General features: G+C 43.8%; 1 protein-coding gene across 1 annotated transcript in view; it reads right to left on the minus strand.

The window, feature by feature from the left end:
• Positions 1-2882: 2882 nt before the first annotated feature.
• LOC138511223 (long-chain-fatty-acid--CoA ligase ACSBG2-like) overlaps positions 2883-22799 on the minus strand; it is a 412570-nt gene continuing 392653 nt past the window's right edge. The window contains exon 13 of the mRNA XM_069626760.1: positions 2883-3039. Within this exon, the coding sequence (XP_069482861.1) occupies positions 2963-3039 (77 nt within the window). The 3' untranslated portion in view covers positions 2883-2962. The remainder of the gene's footprint in view (positions 3040-22799) is intronic.

Below are 22799 nucleotides of genomic sequence, written 5' to 3' on the forward strand. Positions count from 1 at the left end.
CCCAATGTATGTGGGAGGGTTTGTTCCCCACCCTCCTGGAGAACTTATTGCAAACATATTTCACTCTGTCCAACTATTGAGGTATAGATCTTTGAGACTGCATGAAATTCCTGAGTCTATATAGATGGTGCATGCCCCAATAGTGTGTGAAATGATAAATAGAGGTATGAAAATGTGTCATTTCTTTAATGATTTGTATTGGTCAATAAATCGTGTTTTGGATTCTTATCATGTGGACGGCCCCAAAATTCCAAATCTGTTTTTAGTTTCTAAAACAACCAAATTGCAGATTCGTTATGAGAGAAAAGGTGACTTCATAATTTTTGCCATATTAAATTAATCTACCATGGCAATTTCGCTTTTATGATGCTGTAAACAGGAGTCCATCTAAGCTCGATGGTGAACTTGAAAGGCTGGTTAGGATGAAAGCTATGAACTAGACATGCACAGATGGTCATTAATGACATCTATAAGCCAAATGGTCGGGGCTGGGCTGAAAAGTAATATTTTAATTGATTGCAGTGTGAAAAACAGATACATCTGCATTTGACCAGCTTAATGAGTCATTTATTCATAAATGAGGGGCATTGATCTGGCAGATGGCTAAACTTTCAGCATCTTTGACTATGGCAACCGGGCCTCAAAGCTTTGCATGCCAATACCAGATAAAAAATAGGTTTGTAGCCTAAAATGTCATGCACAGAAGAAAATAGGGCAACGGTGTAGCTTTTCCCTCACTTTAGCAATCTGTCTGCAAGTGAATTTAACAGGCCTAATATCTATTACATTTTTATGTGAACATCCTGTCTGTATTATAGAGATAGATATCATTTTTGTTTTCCATCTGTAACATGGCTGTGTAGAAATGAGCATTATTACAACTTACATTTGCTTAGACAATTCTATGAAAATTGTATATTATAGAGCGAGCAGAGTGCATACTACAACTTAGGTGCAATACCATTTGTGTAACAGGACTGCGCAAAAGAAACATTGCTGTTAATATTGGGCTTGGATGATAGCTCGGGTGCAAGGCAGGGCTGGGGGATAGCTCAGGGGCAAGGCAGGGTAGGGAGGATAGCTCAGGTGCAAGGCAGGGTTGGGAGGATAGCCCAGGGGCAAGGCGGGGCTGGGAGGATAGCTCAGGGGCAAGGCAGGGTAGGGAGGATAGCTCAGGGGCAAGGGAGGGTTGGGAGGATAGCTCAGGGGCAAGGCAGGGTTGGGAGGATAGCTCAGGGGATATGCGAGGCTGGGAGGATATCTCAGGGGCAGGGTGGGGCTGGGAAGATAGCTGATGGGCAAGGCGGGGCTGGGAGGATAGCTCAGGGGCAGGGCTGGGAGCATAGGTCACGGGCAACATATTTGTTTTGGAAGCAAGACAAAGCAGAGTTCAAATCCTGGTTCTGTGCTTAAAGACAGGTGGTATAAAAGATAATTATTGGCTTACACGTGTTGGTCGATAAGATGCACATTGCAGAGATGAAAAGCAACGCACAATATTAGTTGTTCAGAGAACGTGTATTGCATTGGTATACAATATCTTGCAGGCCATTGGGAGCACAGATTTGTCTTGTGGTATTTGAGGAGAAGTATTGCGAGGTCAGAAAGTGTTTTCCTTCGGTTGAATAGGTTTAAAGTGAGCTCACCTTTACAGAGTCTGTTGCTGGTAGAGGCTAAACTCATATCTTTAGGATGTTGCTCTTAAGAATTCAACGTAAGGAGGCTGCCTCTTTTTTTCCTGCAGTGGAGAGCGCCATTCGCGTGGAAGATTAAGTTGCTTATGCATTTCCTTGGAGATTAAAGAGTGGGATAATATGAGGGTTTCCAGGTATTTCCTTATTCTTGTCATCAACATAAAAATCATGTTTTCCTCCTGTCAATACTCGGCATAGTGACCTGAGGGAACATTATTTCAAAGGAGTGGGAAACAAGTAGTTGGGACTCAGTGCTGTAGCAATGTCATGTCCCCCAAATATCTGGCGGATGTGTTTGCAAGCTGGTAGGTTAATAAGAGGGATGTGGCCTAAGGATCCAGATCAGGGTTCTCATCCTAGCGAATCTTGGGCTTTAGATACCCTCAATTGCTCTAGCACGTGGGTCTGCCATACACACTCATGGGCCAGTTCAAGCTCTCAGTTATAATATGCACACGCATTGGCAAAGCCAAGAGTTGTGGCGTCTGTTGAAGCATAGAATAGTCTTGGTTTATCTGGCCATAAGATGCTAGTAGTTGCAAAATGGTGTGTGTACCAGGGGATATGAAAGCTGTGTGTGGTAAATGCCCATCTGATACCGAAACACCCGCCCAAACTGTTGGCTTTGCCAATGTCTTTATTACCATGACTTCAGTGCAACGACATGCATACTGCTTATAAATCACGTGATGAAGAGAATTCAATAGACCAGTAGCTCTACAGATTGCAATGAAATAACACAGGCAGACACTTGCACCAAAACATTTCATCTGACTGCTCGAAAAAAACTAGCTCGAAAAACTCTCAGGGGGAACAAAGTGGGCGGAAATGACCATAGGAAGTCAATGAGCGGGTGAATAACTAAACACCATCCTCAAGCTGTGTGTCCCTCCTCACATCCCATCTGCCTCATAGCTGTACTCCAATACAGCAGTTTCGACGTTTAGATGGTGCGCGCACAACCTGCGTAAACATGAATAAAACCGTGTCAAACAGAGCAATCAATATTACAGAAAACATACTGTTTTAAAATGTTACTAAAACGTACATTTATTACGTGTGTTCAGTCCTTTTGAAATAGAAATCATCTCACTCCAAAAAAATGACACTCAATTAAATATTTTATTTGTTCACCAACAGTCAGATGGCGTCACGGTGTGCGACACTATCAGTTCAAAACAATGGCTCAGAAAAGCACCCATCCACTCTGCGTCATCACCTACAGACCGTCTTCAGTTGCCCAGTGTCCAATCATTGTCCAGATGACGTCACGCCTGGTAGAGCTCATCGATGAGCTGCGCATACATGTTCTTGACCACAGAACGCCTTAGTTTGAAAGAGGGACCTGAATCCAAAGGAAACACAAGAGAATGATGCAACAGTGGGAAAGATGGAGGGAATGGGGCAGGGTGTTACTTATGCATTATTTCAATTTTATAGTATTTAGTGCTACAGGGTAAATTAAGCCAGATCATTATTTCACACTCTTCAGTAACTTACACGCAGAATATGAGCAGGGCTGTTAAAGTATGGAAGTATGGTGCTATAGAAGGCAAGAATTTGGAGCATTGGAAGGGAGCTTGCCTAAGGCAGTTTATGCAATGTGGCATTCGAAAGTAAAGGCGCTGTCCACGTGCTCTACTGGCATACTATGTGCGCCAACACAACAATGTAGGTGTTGCTTGAAAAACAGCATAAAAGAATAGAGGGCCTCATTATAAATTTGCCGGTCCGGAAATAAGGGTGCCGGTAATCTTACCAGCACCCTTGTTTCCGGACCAGCAAACTACAAGTCTGCCTGCCGGAGCCGCTGTGCCCTACAGATCTGACCCTGCCGGGCGCAGCGGCCACAGTGGGCAGACTTGTCATGGGAGCACTGGCACCGTTGTTAACGGTGCCAGTGCTCTCGTGTCCCCACTCCCATGGGATTAAGTTAATTACTGGCACCTGACTTCCCGGCCACCTGACTCGTTTGAGCCGGTGGCCCCTGGATGTCAGGCGCCAGTAAATTATGCTGAGTCCGGCAGCAACTACTGGTAGCAATGGCAGGGTTACCGCCGGACTCGGAATGAGGCCCAGAGATTCCTCCACTGATTATACATTTATGAGGATACTTCTATATATTAGCCTGATGACAAACACATGGAGTTAGACTAATCAGACCTAGCAACACCCCTGTTGAACATCTGTGTGGGAATTTCGGCATCATCTGCTATGGCTGGCCAACCTACTAGCGGTGGTACACCTCGGACACAATCATTGTGAGTAGTGGTCCCAAGGCACCCTGAAATAGGCTGGGGTTCCTAGTAGCGGACATCGAGTTGCACTTGGCCGTAAATCACATTGCATGAAGACATAGTGGAGTGGGGAGCAATGGTTACCAGGTCAACAATGCCCAAAATGCTGCAGGGGAAAAGTAGTAGCAGCATTGCTGTGGGGCAGCTGGGGGCAAAAGCAGAGAGGGTCTAAATTAAGGTGGGACATCTAGGAGCACAGTCACAGTAGGGCAAATTGCAGTGGGACACCTAGGACAAAGGCCAAGAGGGGGACCCTTTGCAGTGGGATACATAGTAGCAACGTTACAGTTGGACGGATGGGGCAAATACTAGTTGCACGCATTACACCGGAGTACCTGGGAGCAGTCAGGGATGGTGCCAGGTCCTTTCAACTATTTCAGTTGACATGGGCCTCGAGGCACAGTTGGTGACGCGAGTAGCTGCCCCAGTGTTGACAGTCTTATGACAATGCTAACATATCAGCACCTTGCTGACAAATAATGATATATAGCTTTTCTGTGGGCATTGAATGTTTTCTTTCCACGCTGCCCACCTCTCCAGTGATATTCTGCAGCTATTAGCCACCTTGTTTCCTTCCTTAATTTCTCCTTTATAATCTAAGCACCTTACAGGTTCCTCAGACGGGTTTTCCCAGCTTTATGCAAGGGGCCCGACAAACATCGTTTTGAAAAGTTCCCACCTGTGCCTCCACACATCTTCAGCCACCTGTGGGAGCAGCATAGTATAAGGTAGAGCGTACAATGATGAGCAGGTTAGTTAGCAGTGTAAACGATCAAGGCACATGTAGCAAAGCATAACATGGCATAGCAAGGCATCATAAAGGATTGGCAAGTCCATCAAGGCATAACAAAAAAGTAACATTTCACTGCTCACTTTTCCACTAGCAATGGCTCTGTCTCTCCCTCATTTGCTGTTTCCCTCTCTCTGTCATAGCCGCAAGCCAATGAGAGCACGTATTCTCACACTTGTTTCATCTTGCAATTGTGAAGTTCTTTTTCAAAGCGCTCACAGGGCAACAGGAAGGGGGCGGGGATGATAGACAATGTAATTACAACAATGTTTGTTAAATAGGTAAATACAACAATATAAGAAGAGACAATGGGGAGGGGAAGACATACCTACTATGCCTTGTGAGTGTTCAGAATGTGCAAGTGCAGAGGGGAGAGGGGTATGGGATAGGTGCTGAGGTGCTCATGGAGAGCAGCAGGTGAAGTGCTATGATGCAAGGTAAGTACAACCTCCAGTGGTGGACGGTGAGCTGTGGCAAATGCAGAGGATAGACAGCAGCTGGGATGATAAAATGTGGGAGGTCAGGGTCCTGAGGAAGCATAAGGGCCCTGCACACGAATCAAGCTACTGTGTGATTAGCAGGAGAGAGGAGGGGGGGCGGGAGGAAGTGCTAAAGAGGAAGGTATTGAGGCTTTTCCGGAACTTAAGGAGGTCCTGCTCAAGACAAAGAGGAAGGGTGTGGCTGTTTCAAAGAAGGGAGGACGCTGAGGAGAGCGATCGACCCCCTGCCCTCTGTTTAGCAAACTGCTTTACACACAAGGAGTTGCTACCAGAGGAACGCAGGTGCTAGAGGTGGAAAGAAATAAAGAGTTGCAGATAAAGTGGTCTCCAGCCTTGTGGATGATGCAGAGGGATTTAAATTTAATACGTGCTGCGATCGGGAGCCAGTGGAGACTTTATAGGGCAGGAGATATGCAGTACCTGGGCTTGAGGCCAAGGATAAGTCTCGCTGCCCTATTCTGGATAGGCTGGAGGGGACGTAAGGAGGAAGAGGGTAGATTCAAGAGAAGGCTATTGCAGTAGTCTAACCTAGAGAGAACCAGGGCTCGGGTAACATTGAGTTTCTGGGGGAAAGTGAGGAAAGGTAGAATTCCTTTCTGAAGGTAAACCTGAAAATGGGAGAGGAGTTGTAAATGACACTGAGGTTTCTGGCTTCCGAAGAGGGAGCAGGTGGAGAGCACAAGGAAGAAGACCAGAATGAAGGTATTTTGCATGTACTGCTCAGCATTTTACCGTGACACACCTTATTACCCCAATTCCTCCCCCCAGAAAAAAATAAATACCACAACATATCTTATTGACGAAGGGAGACCCCAAAGCAGATCAATGCTATAAACTTCACCCTTTGACAAAACCAATGCAAGAAATTAGAACAAACCATATTCACTGACTGCGTGACTGTGAGTAGCCTAACCACTTCCATTCAATTGACCTAAAGTTATATTAATGCGTGAAACTCACTGCTGCCATCGATTGCATCACCTGTATTAGCCAGACGCGATAGAACACACCACCAAGTGACGGTATCAGGTAATATTATCCCCATATATATGGTCCCCGTAAATAATATCGCTGGGAAAAGGTTTTGACGATATTATATGGGTGACCATATATATGGGGACAGGGGCAAAAAATAAAATAAAAAAAAATAAAAAATTGGGGGTTGCGGGGGTGTCCCCCGCATGTTCCATGCAATAATGTCTCCACAAAAAACGGCAATTTTTCGTCAATATTTTGCATGGCGAGATTTTTGTGGTGACATTATTACATGGAACCCCAAGTGACTAGACGTGTTACTACTGACCATACTCATATAATACTGTTTACCCATAACACACATCTTCCAATAAACAATACATGGTGTCCAGTCATTTGGTCGAAAGAAAAAGGTCGACAGGACAAATGGTTGACACCATTTGGTCGAAAGCCAAATGGTCGAATTTTTTTATTTTTTATTTATATATATACATATTTTTTAGGTTTTCGTTTGGGAAAAAAAGGTTTTTTTAGAAAAAAAAAAGTGAAAATACAAAAAAAAAATAATTCGACCATTTGGCTTTCGACCAAATGGTGTCGACCATTTGTCCTGTCGAACTTTTTTTTCGACCAAATGACTGGTAACTACAATACATTTGTATTAAATACATCTCCTCAAATAATTGTACTTCTCCCATGCAGGCCACTTTTCTTTCCATAAACTGAGGTACTGATTTGTAAATAGAGGGCTTTCATATACTACCACAGAAAACAACATTGCAAAATCCCAACCCACAGACCAAACTTCCACAGAGAATCCCATGCTGCACACTGCGTCCCAGAGACAATGACCCTTCCAGTACTTCCTCCTGAAGGCTACACTGTGGAAAACTCAGAACTCAGCCACACTAATGTGCATAAAGCAAACTCACTAAACAGAAATAGACCACTCAATGTGTTCAATTCAATGTATTCTATACTGTTTTGTTCCGGAACTAGCAAATAAAAAATATAATGTACAAGACAGAGCAAAAAGAGTAATATGTACTAAAGGAATTGCATAGGAGAGCTGCTGAGGCAAATAGTGGGGTATGCAATCTATGCAACATGTCCTGGTGACATTATTACATGGAACCCCAAGTGACTAGACGTGTTACTACTGACCATACTCATATAATACTGTTTACCCATAAGACACATCTTCCAATAAACAATACATGGTGTCCAGTCATTTGGTCGAAAGAAAAAGGTTGACAGGACAAATGGTTGACACCATTTGGTCGAAAGCCAAATGGTCGAATTTTTTTATTTTTTGTTCCTTTGTGCATTGCTCAGCCAGGAAGCAGATATAACCTACCTCTCATCTGCCTTCTAGCTAACTTTTTCCCCTCACTTCCTCTGCCTCCACTATAGCACTTCATCCATAATGGACCCATCCCAAGCACCAGCTGGTCGTACCACCTACCTGCACTTAAAATTGTCCAATTTTGGTTGTCCTTAATCTATGTATGTAATCTATGTATGCCCACTTATGTAATGCCCACAGAGACTGTTTCATTTACTCCCCTTCACAACCTGGTCAGATTGTCCCTCAAACTCACCTCATTGTAAGGAGCTCACTGCTTACCGTCAAATCTGATGTTGTATCTATTGTACATTCTTTTTTTATCTAAAGAGCCGTGTTTATCCAATAAATAAATTAATAAATACTGTACCTTGCTGGAATTAATCATGTCTACTAAATAGCAGGATTAGCAGAGATAGGCACTGAGGTTTAATTATCAACAAGGAGCGCACACGACATGTAGCAGAGCTATAAAAAGTACTTTAAAGTCCCTTTCTCTATAGATGAGTGGACTCCGCAAGAAACGCAGGACTTGAAATATAGCACATAGAAGCAATACTTTTAAGAAGGTTCATTGAGCAAGAGAATGCCCAAAATGTCCCAAGTTGGAGCAACTGACGCTGGCTTTAGAGCATCAGAACCATCACCGCTCATAGGTGATCTCACAGCACACCGCCTGGCCAGCAATTCAACAAAGTCAGACAGCCACTAACATCCAGACCCAGAATGAAACAGCAAACAGAACTAGCATGTGTTTACATTTTCCAAAGACCGAACAGAATGGCGTGGAGGATAGCAAGCCAATTTCTACCATAGTGTTCGACGGTTTCCTGGAAATATATTGCCAAAGTGAAATATTTAGAGAGGCCTCCACCTCCATCCTCAGATATACCATCTGCCTTTGCCAACACGCTTCTGTGAATATATTGCAGTCTTGACATTGTGAGCATAACCCCCACGCCACATTTAACCTCATTTCAACAAAACATATCCTCTTTGAGGACAAATAGAATGGTTCACCCTTGTCCAAGAATCTGGGCTTTTTCTCTGTACCACTGTCCCTTCATTTAAATGGTGTCTTCCTCACAGCATGACAGCTGTTGAGGTTATTTCTTTCTGCCCTGGATTTTCTTAGGTTCGTGCAGTAAAGCGCTCATACAGTGATTTGTGCTTTGTTACCGATTTGTATTTTGTTAAATTTATAAAGTGGTTTAGCCAAATGCCGGGAAAATAAGGTAGTAACAACCAAACGAATTTAAAACAAAAAGACACGTTAATAGATATAAGGGAGAGTTAAGGGTCAGAGCTAAAGATCAGAGCTAAGTATGAATGATTTAAGATGAGAGTGGACAATATGTAGTGATTGGGAAGATCTAAGTGAAGGGGTAGACAACTCCAGAGCCTACGAGCCAGCAAAGAAAAAGAACGGAAACGAGTTTGTGCACAGTGGTGCTTGGGAACAGATAGTGGGAACTGGCTGGGGGGAACAAAGAGGTCTACAGATCACATGGACTAATAGTAGAGATAGGGTGGTCAAGACCATGGATGCTATTGTAAACAATGGTGAGAAAGTGGAACAGAATGCGATTGTCAAAAGAAAGAGTGGTGGGAGAGAGAGGAGAGAATATGAAATTGAGGAACAAGGAGAACGTAGAAAGAGTGTGCAGATAGCAAAGTTGAAGATGGAACACACGCAGAGGGGCAAGACTATAGGAAGGAAGGGCAATAAGAAAATAAGTGCAGTATCAAGAAGAGAGAATATAAGAGTAGAGATAAGAAGGTTTGCCACATGAAAGGTCTATAAGGGCTGGGCCTTGTGGATGTTGTAGAGCTGAAAGTGGCAGGTCATAGCAATGGTGGAAACATGTGTGGCAAAGAAGAGAGTAGAGCGGAAAGTAACTCCCAAGTTGCGAGCAGAGTGGCTGAAGGAAAGGGAGGAGGAAGGGTGGATAATACAGCAGGGGTAAAGGGAGGATTGAAGGGGAGAATAGAACTTCAGTGTTAGCAGCATTAAGGTAGAGTAAGTGATCATTCATCCAGGACTAGACAGCAGATTTCAGAATCATCCACATAGAAATTAGATGATAAACCATAGCAAGAGATGAGAGAGGATGGGGGGTGGTATAGAGAGAAAAGAGTAGAGGGCTACGGACAGAGCCTTGACGAACACCATGCAGAAGGGGATAGGTAGAGGTTTTACCAGACCAAGAGACTGGAACAGGCACCCACTAAGGTAAGAAGAAAAACAGTGTAAGACAGAACCAGAAAAGCCAGAAGGGGAGAGAGGTGAAAGAAGAGTACGATGACCTACATTGTCGAAAGCAGCAGAAAGATTAAGGAGATTCAGATTTGAATAAAGCTTGGAGTGCCGGCCCGAAAGAAGAGTGTTGGAAAGGCTTAGTGGGGCAATTTCTGTAGAATGATAATGGCGAAAACCTGATTGAGAAGGAGAAATTAGAGAGGAGGAGTCAAGGTATAAGGAGATTTGGGCATAGGCATCCCGTTCAAATATCTTGAAAGAAACAGAAGAAGAGAAATGGGACGATGGGTGAAGAACAGTCGTGAGAAGGTTTTTTAGAATAGGAATAATAGTAGCCATCTTAAATGAGAAAGAAAAAGTAGCAGAAGCGAGGGAAGAGTTGACAAGGCAGGTCAAAAAGGGCAGGAGCCTAGGGAAGATTTTAGGAATAAGGGGAGAGGGAATATGCTCTAAATGGGAAGCAGTGGAGTGAGCATGGCAGAGAAAATGATCAGTATCGGAGTGGGAGAGGAGAGAAATAGAAGAGAGTGTGGAAACAGTTTGAACAGATGGAAACAGAAGGAGTGGTGGCAGGAAAAAGGAACAAAGCTTATCGATTTTGTCAGTGAAGAACATGTGAAAGTCAGACGGGGAGAAAGAGAAGAGCAGGAAGGGGTCAGTAGAGGGTGGAAGAAATTGACTGAGGAGGTGCAAACGATGACGAGGATGAGGGAGTATGAAAGGGTCAGATCGGAGAAGTAGCTATTTTTGCTATGAGCAGGAACGAGGCCCTGCTCCTAGCAAACATGTACTATGTGTTTTGATCCACATGGGTTTGGCCTTTGGTCCTGGTTTATGGCTTCACACTAGCACAGTCCTCACAAACCTCAGAGAGACTAGAGGACATTTTTACCTGGACCACTTTCGAACAGCCCTCTTCCAATAGCAACACAACAATAAAATGTGTTCAAAGGGTCACTTTGTTCCCCAACACCTGTCGTGTCTGCTCAATCGTATGCATAAACGTCTATTGAATCTTAACATACTCCAATTTTGTCAAAGAATTTCAGTTTATTTTCTTTTTATAAAAAAACCTTTCCGTAGAAAAATATTCATGATCTATCATCTGTATTTCAACAAGAATCTAAAAATGCTTTTAAAATGTAAGCAAAGAAGTACTGTACATAGACAATGTTATTTGGTACATCAATCAATCCACATTTCTTTTGGTACATAGAATAAGTTTTCATAAGGGATCTATTTTTAGCTGCCAACCCATATTCATCATAGCATACACAGTGCACACACCTTCTGACCTGTGCGACCGTCACTCTTTCAATCAATCACACAACATTCCCAACACACTCACACCAGTGCATGCAGTGGCACACCTTGCAAGAATGTGGAATCAAGGTGCACTGGTGCCATGTGAGGTGCTGGCTCCATATGATATGATATGATAGGGCATTTATAGCGCGCCTACACCCAAGTGTTTCAAGGCGCAATGAGGCAAGGGAGGGGGAACAGAGGCAAAATAGAGACAAATGGTCTTACTAAGCCACGTGACATTGAGATCACACAAGTGCAGGGGGAGGGGGAAGAGGAGAAGGGCAGAAGTGCGGGGGAAGGCCGAGGGGGCAGTGCAGTACATAGGAAACAGTAGAATAAATAAGACATAGGAGAAAGGAGCTGAACAAGGCATTTCTTAAGAAAATAGTACAGCATCTTCTGAACTATTATCCTCCCAAGAGAAAATGGCAATAAGTCAGAGGAACCCGGGGACAGGGACAACCTCTAAAGTAGATAATGTAGGTAAAGCAAGGCAAGGCAAGGTTCAGAGCTCTTGTAAAGTACCCTTCTGTCGGTAATGTTGGACTAGCTGTGCATGACTCTGTAAGACAGATGGGTATGGGGGCCGTTAGTGGAACAGAGAGAGGGGCAAATGCAGAAAACTGTTGTTTTGATGCCGGCGGGTTGGAAGCACCTGTTGCCTCTGTAGTGCCATGAATTCTCTCTATTCGAAAGAGAGGGCACTGAGGTGGTTAATCCGAAAGGGTGGCCTAAGGTGTTGGGAAAGCCATAATGAATGTAGTGTGGGATATCAGTTACAAGAGTGTGGAAGTCTGTAATGGTTACATTAGATTGTGTGCACCGTCTGCTGAAGAATGAGTGTGGTGGACAAGTCAGAGATGTTAGCAGTGAGGAATATTAGTGATGGTAGCACGATCATGGGAACGAGGAACGGAAGTGAGGCCAAGTAAAACTTCCTCAGACACAGGGTGGAATTCTTACCTTGTTGCTGAGGATGCAGTCAGGGTAGAGGAACCTTGAAGGAGAAATGTCTTCAGACATTGGTATGTGAGTTCTGGACTCGGGTGGGTTGCAGATGTGTAGATAACATTCAGTGAAGCAGACCTTCAGTAACCACCTCCTCCAGCCTTTGACCATGATTTTTCTGGCAACTGTAAATAGCTCTGTTTTGTGTTTATTCTAAAACTGCTTTGCCACCTATCTTTTGCACTGTCCATCTTTCCATGCTTTCCTCCTTCCCACGGCATTCTCCCTATAACCTCCCAGTATCCCTTCACCAGAAGATCTGCAGATAGGATGCATGTGTCATGTGACTTCCCACAGGCCTCCAGCCTTTAACTGTTATCTTCCCTTGTAATATCAACCCGGATAGTGCTCCTAAAAATCCATCCCTCTCTTCTTAGACGGGCATACACCTTCTTATTCCCCCAACTGCTTCTATTTGAACTGCACAAACAATTGGTTAGTCAAGGATCATGTGATCCTATCAACCAGAATTCCCCCAGGACAGCCTTACTTAGGCATTTGGGGGAAGGGCAAAGGCAAAGGATGATGCCTTCTTGCCTATTTGCCATACTCACTGCTCCACCACCAGGTAGGGAAGACCATGTCCAATTCATATGTGCTCATCCATCCCAAGTCGGCTGACTGGACCCCTTTTCTGTGCATGGAAGACTACACATGCTCGAGACGTGGGACACCTAGATAAGGAGATCAAGCTTAGAGCTGAACGACCTAATCTCAGTATTACTGGAAAATCACAACTCCACCATGGATCAACCTCAAAATGCTAACTTTCCCTAGCAAGTCAGGGAAAGACCACATACATGTAATCTTCATGCAAATAAATACATGCATGTCTGGGAGATTTAGCTCAGTCAGAAACAGGACCAGATGCTCAGGGTTTTCTATTCTAGTAGGCCTTCAGCATAGAGATGTCAAAATTCATTTGTATATATAATGCTTTAGAGCAAGATCAGTCCTCTATGAAAAGGGTCTTCACGTGGCTGGAAGATACAGAGGCTGCTCTTCCAGCCACTATCAGCTAGCCTGGCAATCTCAAACAGCCAGCACTTACTGTTGGGAACAAACACATGAAACACATGAAAAGCTTTTTGCATCTCGAGGGAGAGGATGGCATGGAAGGGGATGTAGGAGAGCAGATAAATAGCTGCACCAGCCCTCAGATGGGTATGACAATGAGGCGCAGCCTTGTAGGCATAGAAATGCACAGTTAGCCCACAAGTGGGAAGCATTATCAAGCTAATCCCAGACCCTGTTCCCATTTATTTTTCTAGATAGGATCAGGACCTCTTGACAGCAGGAGCAGAAGCACTTGCACAGAAGGGAGTGATAGAGACAATAATACATCAATCTGGAGGATTGTCCGCCATCTATATTCGGTGTGAAGAAAGCAAAAGTTCTGGTCCTTCATCATTACGTCCCTTATGAATGACTGGTTAGTATACAACCATTTTAAAATGTAGGGCGTACTCAGGGGTATCTTTCTAGGGCACACATGGTTGGCAATGTCGGAATTCAAGGATGCATATTTCTCTATTCCCATTTTTGAGCCAAACCATAGGTTCCTGCAGTTCCAATGGGTATGTCAGTTCTGGGTGCTTGCAAGAAAGGTCTTCAGGTTTTCGTCAACACCATGGTACCTTAGGAATGCTATGTGACCTTTTGTGGAAGCTCTGTGGGAAAGAGGGTGTGCATATTGGTGAGATAGTTACATCTTAAAATCTGTATGTCCCAAGACCAAAGTCCAAAGAGCTTTGGAATGCCAGTTTCAGATGGTGGTGGCCCTCTTCCAGGATCTGGAGATGATCAGAGTTTGCCACAACAAGAGAAATGTAATTCTCAGGTTTCTCCATGGACACAGTTGAGGCTACCCTCAAGATACCAGTTAAGAAATGTCATACCTTAAATATTGAGCCTAGTCTTATGTTAGTCTCATGTTAGTCTCAGTAAGGCATCTGGTAGCTGGTAGAAGTGATGGACATCCTCTCATCATGATTCCAGCCCTTTCTTCAGGTACTCTACACTACTGGGCCCTTCAGAGACTCCAGGACAAATCCCAGGAAGTGTCTCTCTCCAAGGAAGCAAGAGTAGATTTGTTCTTGTGACTCAAACACATGCAGGCCTGGTACAGCAGGGCCATTCGTGGCTTATCTCCAAACATCAAAATATAGTTGGATGTGAGCTGATCCGCTGAGGAGCGTGATGTGTTATAGTTTTTCCAACAGGGAAATGGTCTCCAGAAAAGTTGCACCTACATACCGGCTGTTTGGAGCTTTTGGCAGGTTCCTTCTCAGTGAAATCTCTGGCCAGGGCATGAGTGTATTGCTGTATCCTGCTGAAAATTGAATTTATTCAACACTTAAGTGCGGGAGTGAGATGAGCCTACAGTAATTCATTATGGGAGTTCAGGACGCACATACACACACTTAGCACTTAAGGGGCTAAGATGGCTGACACATAAATCCCCTAGGAGGGGCGAAGTCCAGGATGCTCACAGAGCTGGAAAAGGAAAGGCGCAATCGTTTCTAAAGTAGTACATTGCAGTAATGGCAGTGCATGTCCCTCATGTAAACATTCTAGTTGCCGATTAGAATTCTAGGCATCTCAGGCACCCCAGACTGCTGGCTTTTAAATCAGGTGCCTCAGTAGTCATAACAGTTGGATTGCAGTTGAATATTAAACTTCTGCAGTTGTTATTAGTTATTCAGTTGAAGGCTGGGCCCAGCAGCAACTGCTTCCGGGGCATCTGCAAGTCTATGTCCTAGGAAAGGGAATGTGTTTCAAACATTGGTGAAATAACAGATGGATTAAGTAGACCTGTTGAGGTTATCCAGCCTTTACATACTCCTCTAAGCTGTGCACTGTGCGCTGTCTTAAAGTCTATGTGGCTGTCAGTCAGATCCCACAGTGAGGAGTAACTTCTTCTCGCAGAGAGGAAGACTTTAAAACCAGTGTCTTCCCCAATCTTAGCTGGATGGTTACGTTGAACTGGAGTGCAACTAGGTATTAATTTGCCTGAATTTGGAGCCCACTCAACTAGAGGTGCAATGGCTTTGAAAGCATTTCAGATTTGTGTATGCTCAAAAAATAAGAGAGCAGCAGATTGGAATAGGGATGTATTGTACATATTACCTGAAACCCATGTATCAGCCTGCGCTGTTGGTGGTAAGATTTGAAAAAGCAAAATGATAGCATCTTTTCTTGACAGAGACCGATTTCCATGGCTCAACTAAGGGACTTTCGAACAAAGGCCATGAGACTGAGGTTCAATCTCTATTTAACAAGGGAGGTTCAGGGTTCACGAGAGGTTCTGGAAACTAGACTCAATGTATGTCGCTTTTGCAATGAGGTACAGGAATCACTGAGGCATTTATACGTGGAGTGCCCTATTCTCACACACCTATGGCACAAGAAGTTGGGTAGATGCATTTCTAACATTGGGGTTATACCTAAGGACCATTTGTGGACTTGTATTTGAAATCTTAATGAAATAACTTTATGACTAGCTTTGTTGCAGTTTTAGAAATAATTTTAAATTGAAAACGAATTCTATTACAACTGTATTGTGTGAATTGTGTGTATATGATATGATTACTTGTGATTTGTGCGAAAGGTTTTAATTATTAACCAAAACGCACAATAAAAAAAATAGAAATATAATGGCTCTATTAAAGGGAAGTCTGGATTCTTTTACCGAGATGGAATTAAGCATTATCTTACCTTAAGGTATAAACACAGATTATGAAAAGAAGTTCTTATGCTTGTTAGATGGGGCAGCTAATGCAATGCTGCTTATCAATGTTTTATCGTGATATTGTTATGTATTGTTGGGATACAATTCTGCTTTACTGCATGATATGGTTATGACTCATTGATGATGTTCTAATCTCCCTCCCAACAAACCAGTGATACTATTTTTTTGTCGCGGGTTTGAGGGGTCAGAAATGAGAGGCGGGCAGAAAATGTGTAATGTTTTCAACATCAGACATCTTTATTAAACAAAAAGGGTAGGATAACGGCCTCTCTGTCCCTAACCTAAAAAAGTTTCACTACTTAAAAAACGAAAACCTCAAGATCAGTTTGTGTCTCTTCGTCAAACATATGAACTGTCCTTGTGTCCAAAACATACTACTCTCTCCCTCACACTAAAATTAATGCTAAAAGTGAAAGGAAATGGATCTGGCTTACATGTGGCAAAAGGTGTTCACACCTAAGGCAAGTAGATACATCCAACAGAAACCATCTTTTCCAAGGAGGGATCCGTGGATCCAGAGGGTGATTTCCCTTCCCCTGGATCATTTAAGTATGATAGGAAAAACCTCTCTTTCAAATAACAGTTCATTAAGGATAGCAAAAGTGTCTCTTTTTCATAACAGTTCCTTAAAAATGGTAAGGGTATCACTTGAAAACAATTGCTCCTTAAGGATAGCAAACATGTCTCTTTCAATTGATAACTTCTTAAGGATGGCAAAGTGTCTCTTTCAAACAAAAGCTTTTTTAAGTATGGCAAAAGCATCTCAGGTGTACTTTTTTACCATATATTTTGTAAAACAAATAGGTTTCCTTATACAACCTTAATGGACCTCCTGATATACTCCCCTGCCAGGACTTTACATGAATTGTGCAATTTTACTGGACCTTCTGTTACACTCTCCTGCCAGGAATCCCTTTCTGAGTCTTACAGATCCCCTGGTGTACTCCCCTGCCAGGTATTTTGCCTCTCTTTATGCTAAGTGTCTGGACCTCATGGTATACTGTCCTGCCTGGAATCCATCATTGGGTGTCATATATCCCCTGGTATACTCTCCTGCTAGGTATCTTGCCTCCCAATGTTCATTGTCTGGTATACTCCTTTCACCAGGACTTCGTCTTGAGTTCACTATCCTTTAATTGAACACAGTTGTACTACTTCACAGTGTTTTACTTCATTGGCTTGAGGTACAACTTGTTCCAACTTTCCCCAAACTGACATCTCATGTATGGGAATTTGTTCAAGTTCTGCTTTTTTATATCTTCATTATTATTCCTTTGCTTGGGCTAATGCTTGCTCCAAAGTTCGCCAACTTGATGTTTTATATATGGAGAATTGTTCAAAATCTGTCTCTTTACTTCACTTGGTCGGTATTCAAAATAGATTTTTAATTGCTCCTATGCTTGCCAGTACGCCCCCGGGTCCCTAATAGCTCTTGGTAGACTCACTGGTATACTGAATGTTCCTGACCCATTGCACACGGCTTCACTGGAGCTCCCAATATGGGATGGTCTTCTGTGCAAAGCAGGCCTCCTTTCAGCTTGCCAGGCAGCTCCACGCTCACTCACCTGCACGACCACTGTCCCACTGCCCTACCGTGCTCTGTGGGATGTTTTTACCCATGCATCCGAGCCCTACCTCAAAAGCTGTGCAGTACTGACATGGAAAACATCATGATGGCCAGAGCTTCCCAGAAAATGCACAGGGAAATGCATGAAGAATAGGCTGCCACTCATTTTTGCCGATTTTATGGGCACAGAAGGGCACTGCCTAAAACCACCATTGGACTACCCACACAGTAGTCTGAAACCACTGGGAATGGCAATGCTTATTGCCAAAAGCAACCTAGAATCGTGGGGAATTCATTTTCTTAAATCCCAAAAATGGGTGCATTACCAGTACTCACCACTATCAGAAAGCCGGCGTTTTAAAACAACACCAGATTTTTTTTTTTGTATAAAACTGAATAAATGAACCCAAAGCAGGCCAAAGAAAGACTTACTGAGGGGTGGATACAATGTAAAGTTATATTCTGAAGTGACTTGAAGGTTTATAACAAGACTGGCTGAGCTGTGGATTTCAGCAGTTTAAGTAAATTTGGACTGAAAGACACTAAAAACCTAAATGTTTAAAAGAAATGAGTGACCTACTTTTGAGTGTCACATAGGTTGCAATTGTTTAAATGTCATAGTTTTAAACTTAGAATCAGCATTCTAGCTGCATATGCAAAAATGGTTAGTTTTATTTGAATGCAGAAAACTGGGTAACTAAAAGTGACATTAGCTGGGGCCTGGCTTAAGGAACTGGATTCTGCTTGACAACTTCCCCCCAATTGGAGTGAAACTGGATCCACAGCAGTTCCCAGGCCTAGCTGCCTTTTGCTGCTCCCACCAAAAAGGATCTGACACTTCTCTGATTGAATTACCTGGGCTCTGCAGGAAATTGAACAAAGCCCTGTCCTGACTCAGGCAAATGTTTTATTGGTGGGAGTCGTAAATGTGGCTTCCTCCTGGACGTAAAGGGGAGGAGCACTGCATGTGAGAGCAAGCTGGCTTGGCAGAAACTGGGAGGGGGAGAAACTGGAGACAGAGGCTGAGCTTGAAGAAAGTGGAAAAACTAGTTTCTGTACCATGTGACCTGAAAAGACACACCCCTGTAGCCAGAATATGGTTTTAGAAAAAGATGAATAACTCATAGTACGGAACTGTCATAATTATTTAAATGATACCATAATTCTTGTGATTTTTCTGCCCACATTTTAAGAGGTTTTTAGAACCCGTGGCATGATCTGGGGGCAAACTAGCAGTTAAGAGGGTATTAAAATGTCTGCATGTGAAAAGTCTGATACTTCATCAATTAATGCCTGCATGCCTTGCACACATTTGGGTAAATTTGAGTAAGAATCTGATATTGGTAACTTGACCAAAAAGTGAAATATGTTGCCATTTCTCAATGCAAGCTCTCAGGAAGAGCAGATTTGAACAGGGTATATCTCATGTGATATGCATGATGGGTGCATGTAATTTCAAACCACTGTGTAGCTATGAAATATGTCTTTTTGATCAAATATAGATTGTGTGTAAAGTTGACAGGGGTGGGTTCTCTGTATCATAAACAGACCTCATCATGATGACACTTCATTTCATTCCCCCAATCAAGGGGAAGAGGAGGAAGTGGCCAATGACAAGTGGAGAGGGGTAGGGCCTAGGAAGCTAGCCTCTCCACCCATTTTCAAAACACATAAAAGCAGACAGTCAGGACAGATTGGGACATTCTATTCCATCTGCTGCGGGACGCTCTGCCGGGAAAATCCATACTTTACCTCCATCAACCTCCAGAGAGCCAACATAGAGACTTCAATCTATCCACCTTCAGAGACCAAGACTTTACTTCAGAATTTGTAGCAGAGAGGTCAACTACAAGCTAAATCCCTCTTTAGCAGGCCTCAAATCATTGCCATTATCACAGCCAGGCGAGCGGTTTGAATTCTTTGCAAGAACTCTTGCCATTTGCCAGAGAGCAGTGTTGTATCCAGAGAGAGACCAGCTGAACCGGAGACCGCTGTATCCGGACCCACAGACCTGATCAGAACCAGAGACCCAGACCAGACCAGCAGAGTAGAGCTGACCCCGACGCTGTGCGCAGAGACTGTCCGTGGCGAGTGAAGAAAACCTGACCAGATCCGTGGCGAGGCCCATTCTATTTCTAAACATATAGTGAGTACCTAGCAGAACTGTGCAGAACCAATCTCTTAGTTAAAATAATATAATTCAATCTATTTTAATCTAACCAGAACTGCCTCCTAACTGTCACCTGTCATTTGCAAAGCTGTCACCTGTCATTTCTAGTTGCTAGCTGTCACTTGTCACTTTGAACTTTAAAAATTTCAAATCTGAAAAACGACCTTTAACATATCGCTCATATCTCCGTGAACGTTTGTCTTAGAGACTTGCAGTAACTTTCCTCTGAAAGCTGGGAATCTGGGAAACGAACTCGCGAATTTTACCGCGATTTGCAAATTTCTCCACGTGTGAAAACAGCAGCTTCCTTGCTTTCATTTGCCAAAAATTCGTTTAACCTGCCAATCATTCCTAGAACATTGCTAAAGTAAGCCTGAACTTATTTAACCCAACTAATCCTCAACCTGAACCTCCAGAGGGAATTAAAATCATTTTAGCACATTTTCCAATATATTGATATCACATTTTAAAGCATTTTGAGCCTGTGTTTCAAACTTCTGTAGTCTAAGCTTGCTGGGGTGAACTGAATTACATTTGATTGCATTTCTGAGAACTTTGTGCTTTCCTTCCATTTCCTTGCATTGCATAAAGGGGGGAGGGGATTGCCAGAGAAAAGTGATTACATTGTTTTGTTGAAATCATATTGAGTATTTTCTGTATTGCATTTCATTCAACATTGCATCCATCTGAACTTATATAAAGCATTCTCTACCACCTTATTCTTCTGTTCCTATTCACAAGTGTGCTAGTGCCAGACTATCCATTATTGATTACTGCGCAGATTAAGTGTGATATTCAATTATTAATTATTATAAAGTGTGATATATATATCTATTGTTTAAATTATCAAATAAACCTTTTAAACTTGCAAAACAGAACTACTTCTTGGCTCAGTGGGGTCAGGGGGATTCCAAGAGAGGGGTGTTATATAGGGGTAGTCATCCAGAACGCATGAACTGGACATAAAGATCTATCAATAAGGGTTTTCATTCAATATTCTAGACTAGGCGTTGATTTAGCTGTAGTGTTGAATTGAATATCTCTTACAAATTGGGGGCTCATCCGGGACGTTTTGGTTAGATCTACCATTTGTGCAGATTAATACAGCGTGCCAGCTGACCAGATACACATATCCGGTCGGATCACCACGCTGTGTTACGCTGTAAAGCACTCCTCAAAGGAACGCTCTAAGGAAAAGTTCTGTTTTGCAAAAATAAAATACAAACTTCTGTAAGTCCGGAAGGAACTCAAATCTCTAGAATGACGACCTGAGTAGACATGAAAATAGCCAGAGAGCACTTCTTACATAAGTTATTTGTGAGAGGTGAGTGGACTCCCCAGGACCGCATGGTCTGGTTGCAGGCCATCACGCAACAGGTCACGGAAACAGGGTCAGATATATGGAGAGATCAGGGTCCCTTACATGTGGCCCTGAGTGAACTATACATGGCTCCTAAAGCTAAGGATGAACAAGACAAGATGGTTAGGATAGCGGCATACCTGTACCTATATATGGGAGACATGCAGGATAAATGTACTGAAAGCCAAGATCTGGCGAATAAGCGACAGATGGCGTTAGAGAAGGTCCAATCTGACCTGGTCTCTTCTGAGCAGAGGCTGCAGGGGAGCCAGGAGTCAGAAAATGAGAGTAGACAGCACATCATTAAAATAAAGAGGGATATGGACATCCTGCAACAGGAAAAGGCTGACCAGGATACCAGATTTCTGGCCTTGCAGAAGGAGTACCAAGAAGGTCTGGACTCCCTACTGCAGAGCCAGAAAAAGCTGGAGCAACAGTTAGACTTCAATAGGGCATGTGCTGAGCAGGTAGTCACCCTGCAAAGCCACCTAGATAGGGAGAAGGCAGAGAGCAATAAACTGATTTTGAAAGACCTGCATACCCAGGCAGAGTTTGACCAGGAGCGCCAGAAAACTGGTGCCTTCCAAAGAAAAAGGGACGACCTGGCGGCACAGATGCAGGCTCTTAGTCAGGAAAGGGATACCTTAGGCCAGGAAGTCTGCCACTTAAAAAGGAAAATGGAAGAAAATCACCTGGCCCTCCAGGGACTGGGTGACCTCCAAAAAGAACACCAGAACTTGTTAGAGCACACCAGGAAGGTGGAGGATGCTCTGGCAAGAAAGGAGCAGGCCAATAGGGACACAGCTCAGGAGGTAACCCTCCTGCAGCAAAGACTGGCCCAGTGCTCCAGGACCAATCAGGAAACGCAGAGAGAGAACGCAGCACAATGATAGGCTCCAACAACAGGTAGCGATGCAGGAGAGACTGATAGAGTATAGTAAGGCCTTAACTGAGGAACTGAAGGCGCAGGCTCTTGCATTGCAACAGGGAGCAGGGGCGGATAGAGATGAGGTTCGCTGGGAAAGAGAAACTCCTGAGCATAACCCCAGGAGCCCTAGTACCAAAGGCCTTTATCTCTCTCAGTCCCTGGACTCTGCCACCCCCATGTCCCCTGGCGCACATGAGCACAGGGCCACAGGGATGGCAGATTACTATCCAGCCAGAAGCATGGGGCTCATAGGCCAGTACCACCCAGGAATGGAGGGGCGGGCATCCGGGTATGGGCACCCAAGCACAGTGCAATTTAAGGGGGAACCCCAGGAGAGTAGGCCCATTAAGGGCATCCTGAAAACCTCTGCCCAGTTAGGTCAGTGGGGGGGGTACCCATCAAATCCTGGCAGCAAGGAGGGATCTGAAGACTCCTCTGAGCGGTACAGGACACAGGAGACCAGGTCCCCACATTCTGCCAGCCATTCCCAGGCTCGCAGAATCCGGGAAAACCTGGAAGAACAGACGGGAACCTCTGGGAGCAGTGCCTCTGAGTCAGAAGATGAATGGACCAGGGTTACCCGGACCAAAAGGGCCAATAAGACAAAAAGGGCCTTGCTTAAGGACCCCTTAAAGCAGATTAAGGCAATCAGGAGCGTCATCACGCCTTATCATAAGAACGCCAAGTATTCTGTTTGGGAGCACTTGTTGAGTTGTTTGAGCAAATGATGGAGACTTTCCATTTGAAGGACAGCCAAAGCTGTATTCAATATGTAAGTGGACCTTCTCCCCGGAATACTCCAGTTTCTTCGCGGGGCTGGAGGACCAAAATCATTTAAGATGGTCC

The sequence above is a fragment of the Ambystoma mexicanum genome, chromosome 6p (genome assembly GCF_040938575.1).
Source record: "Ambystoma mexicanum isolate Mex_15411 chromosome 6p, UKY_AmexF1_1, whole genome shotgun sequence".
Taxonomy (NCBI): Eukaryota; Metazoa; Chordata; class Amphibia; order Caudata; family Ambystomatidae; genus Ambystoma; species Ambystoma mexicanum.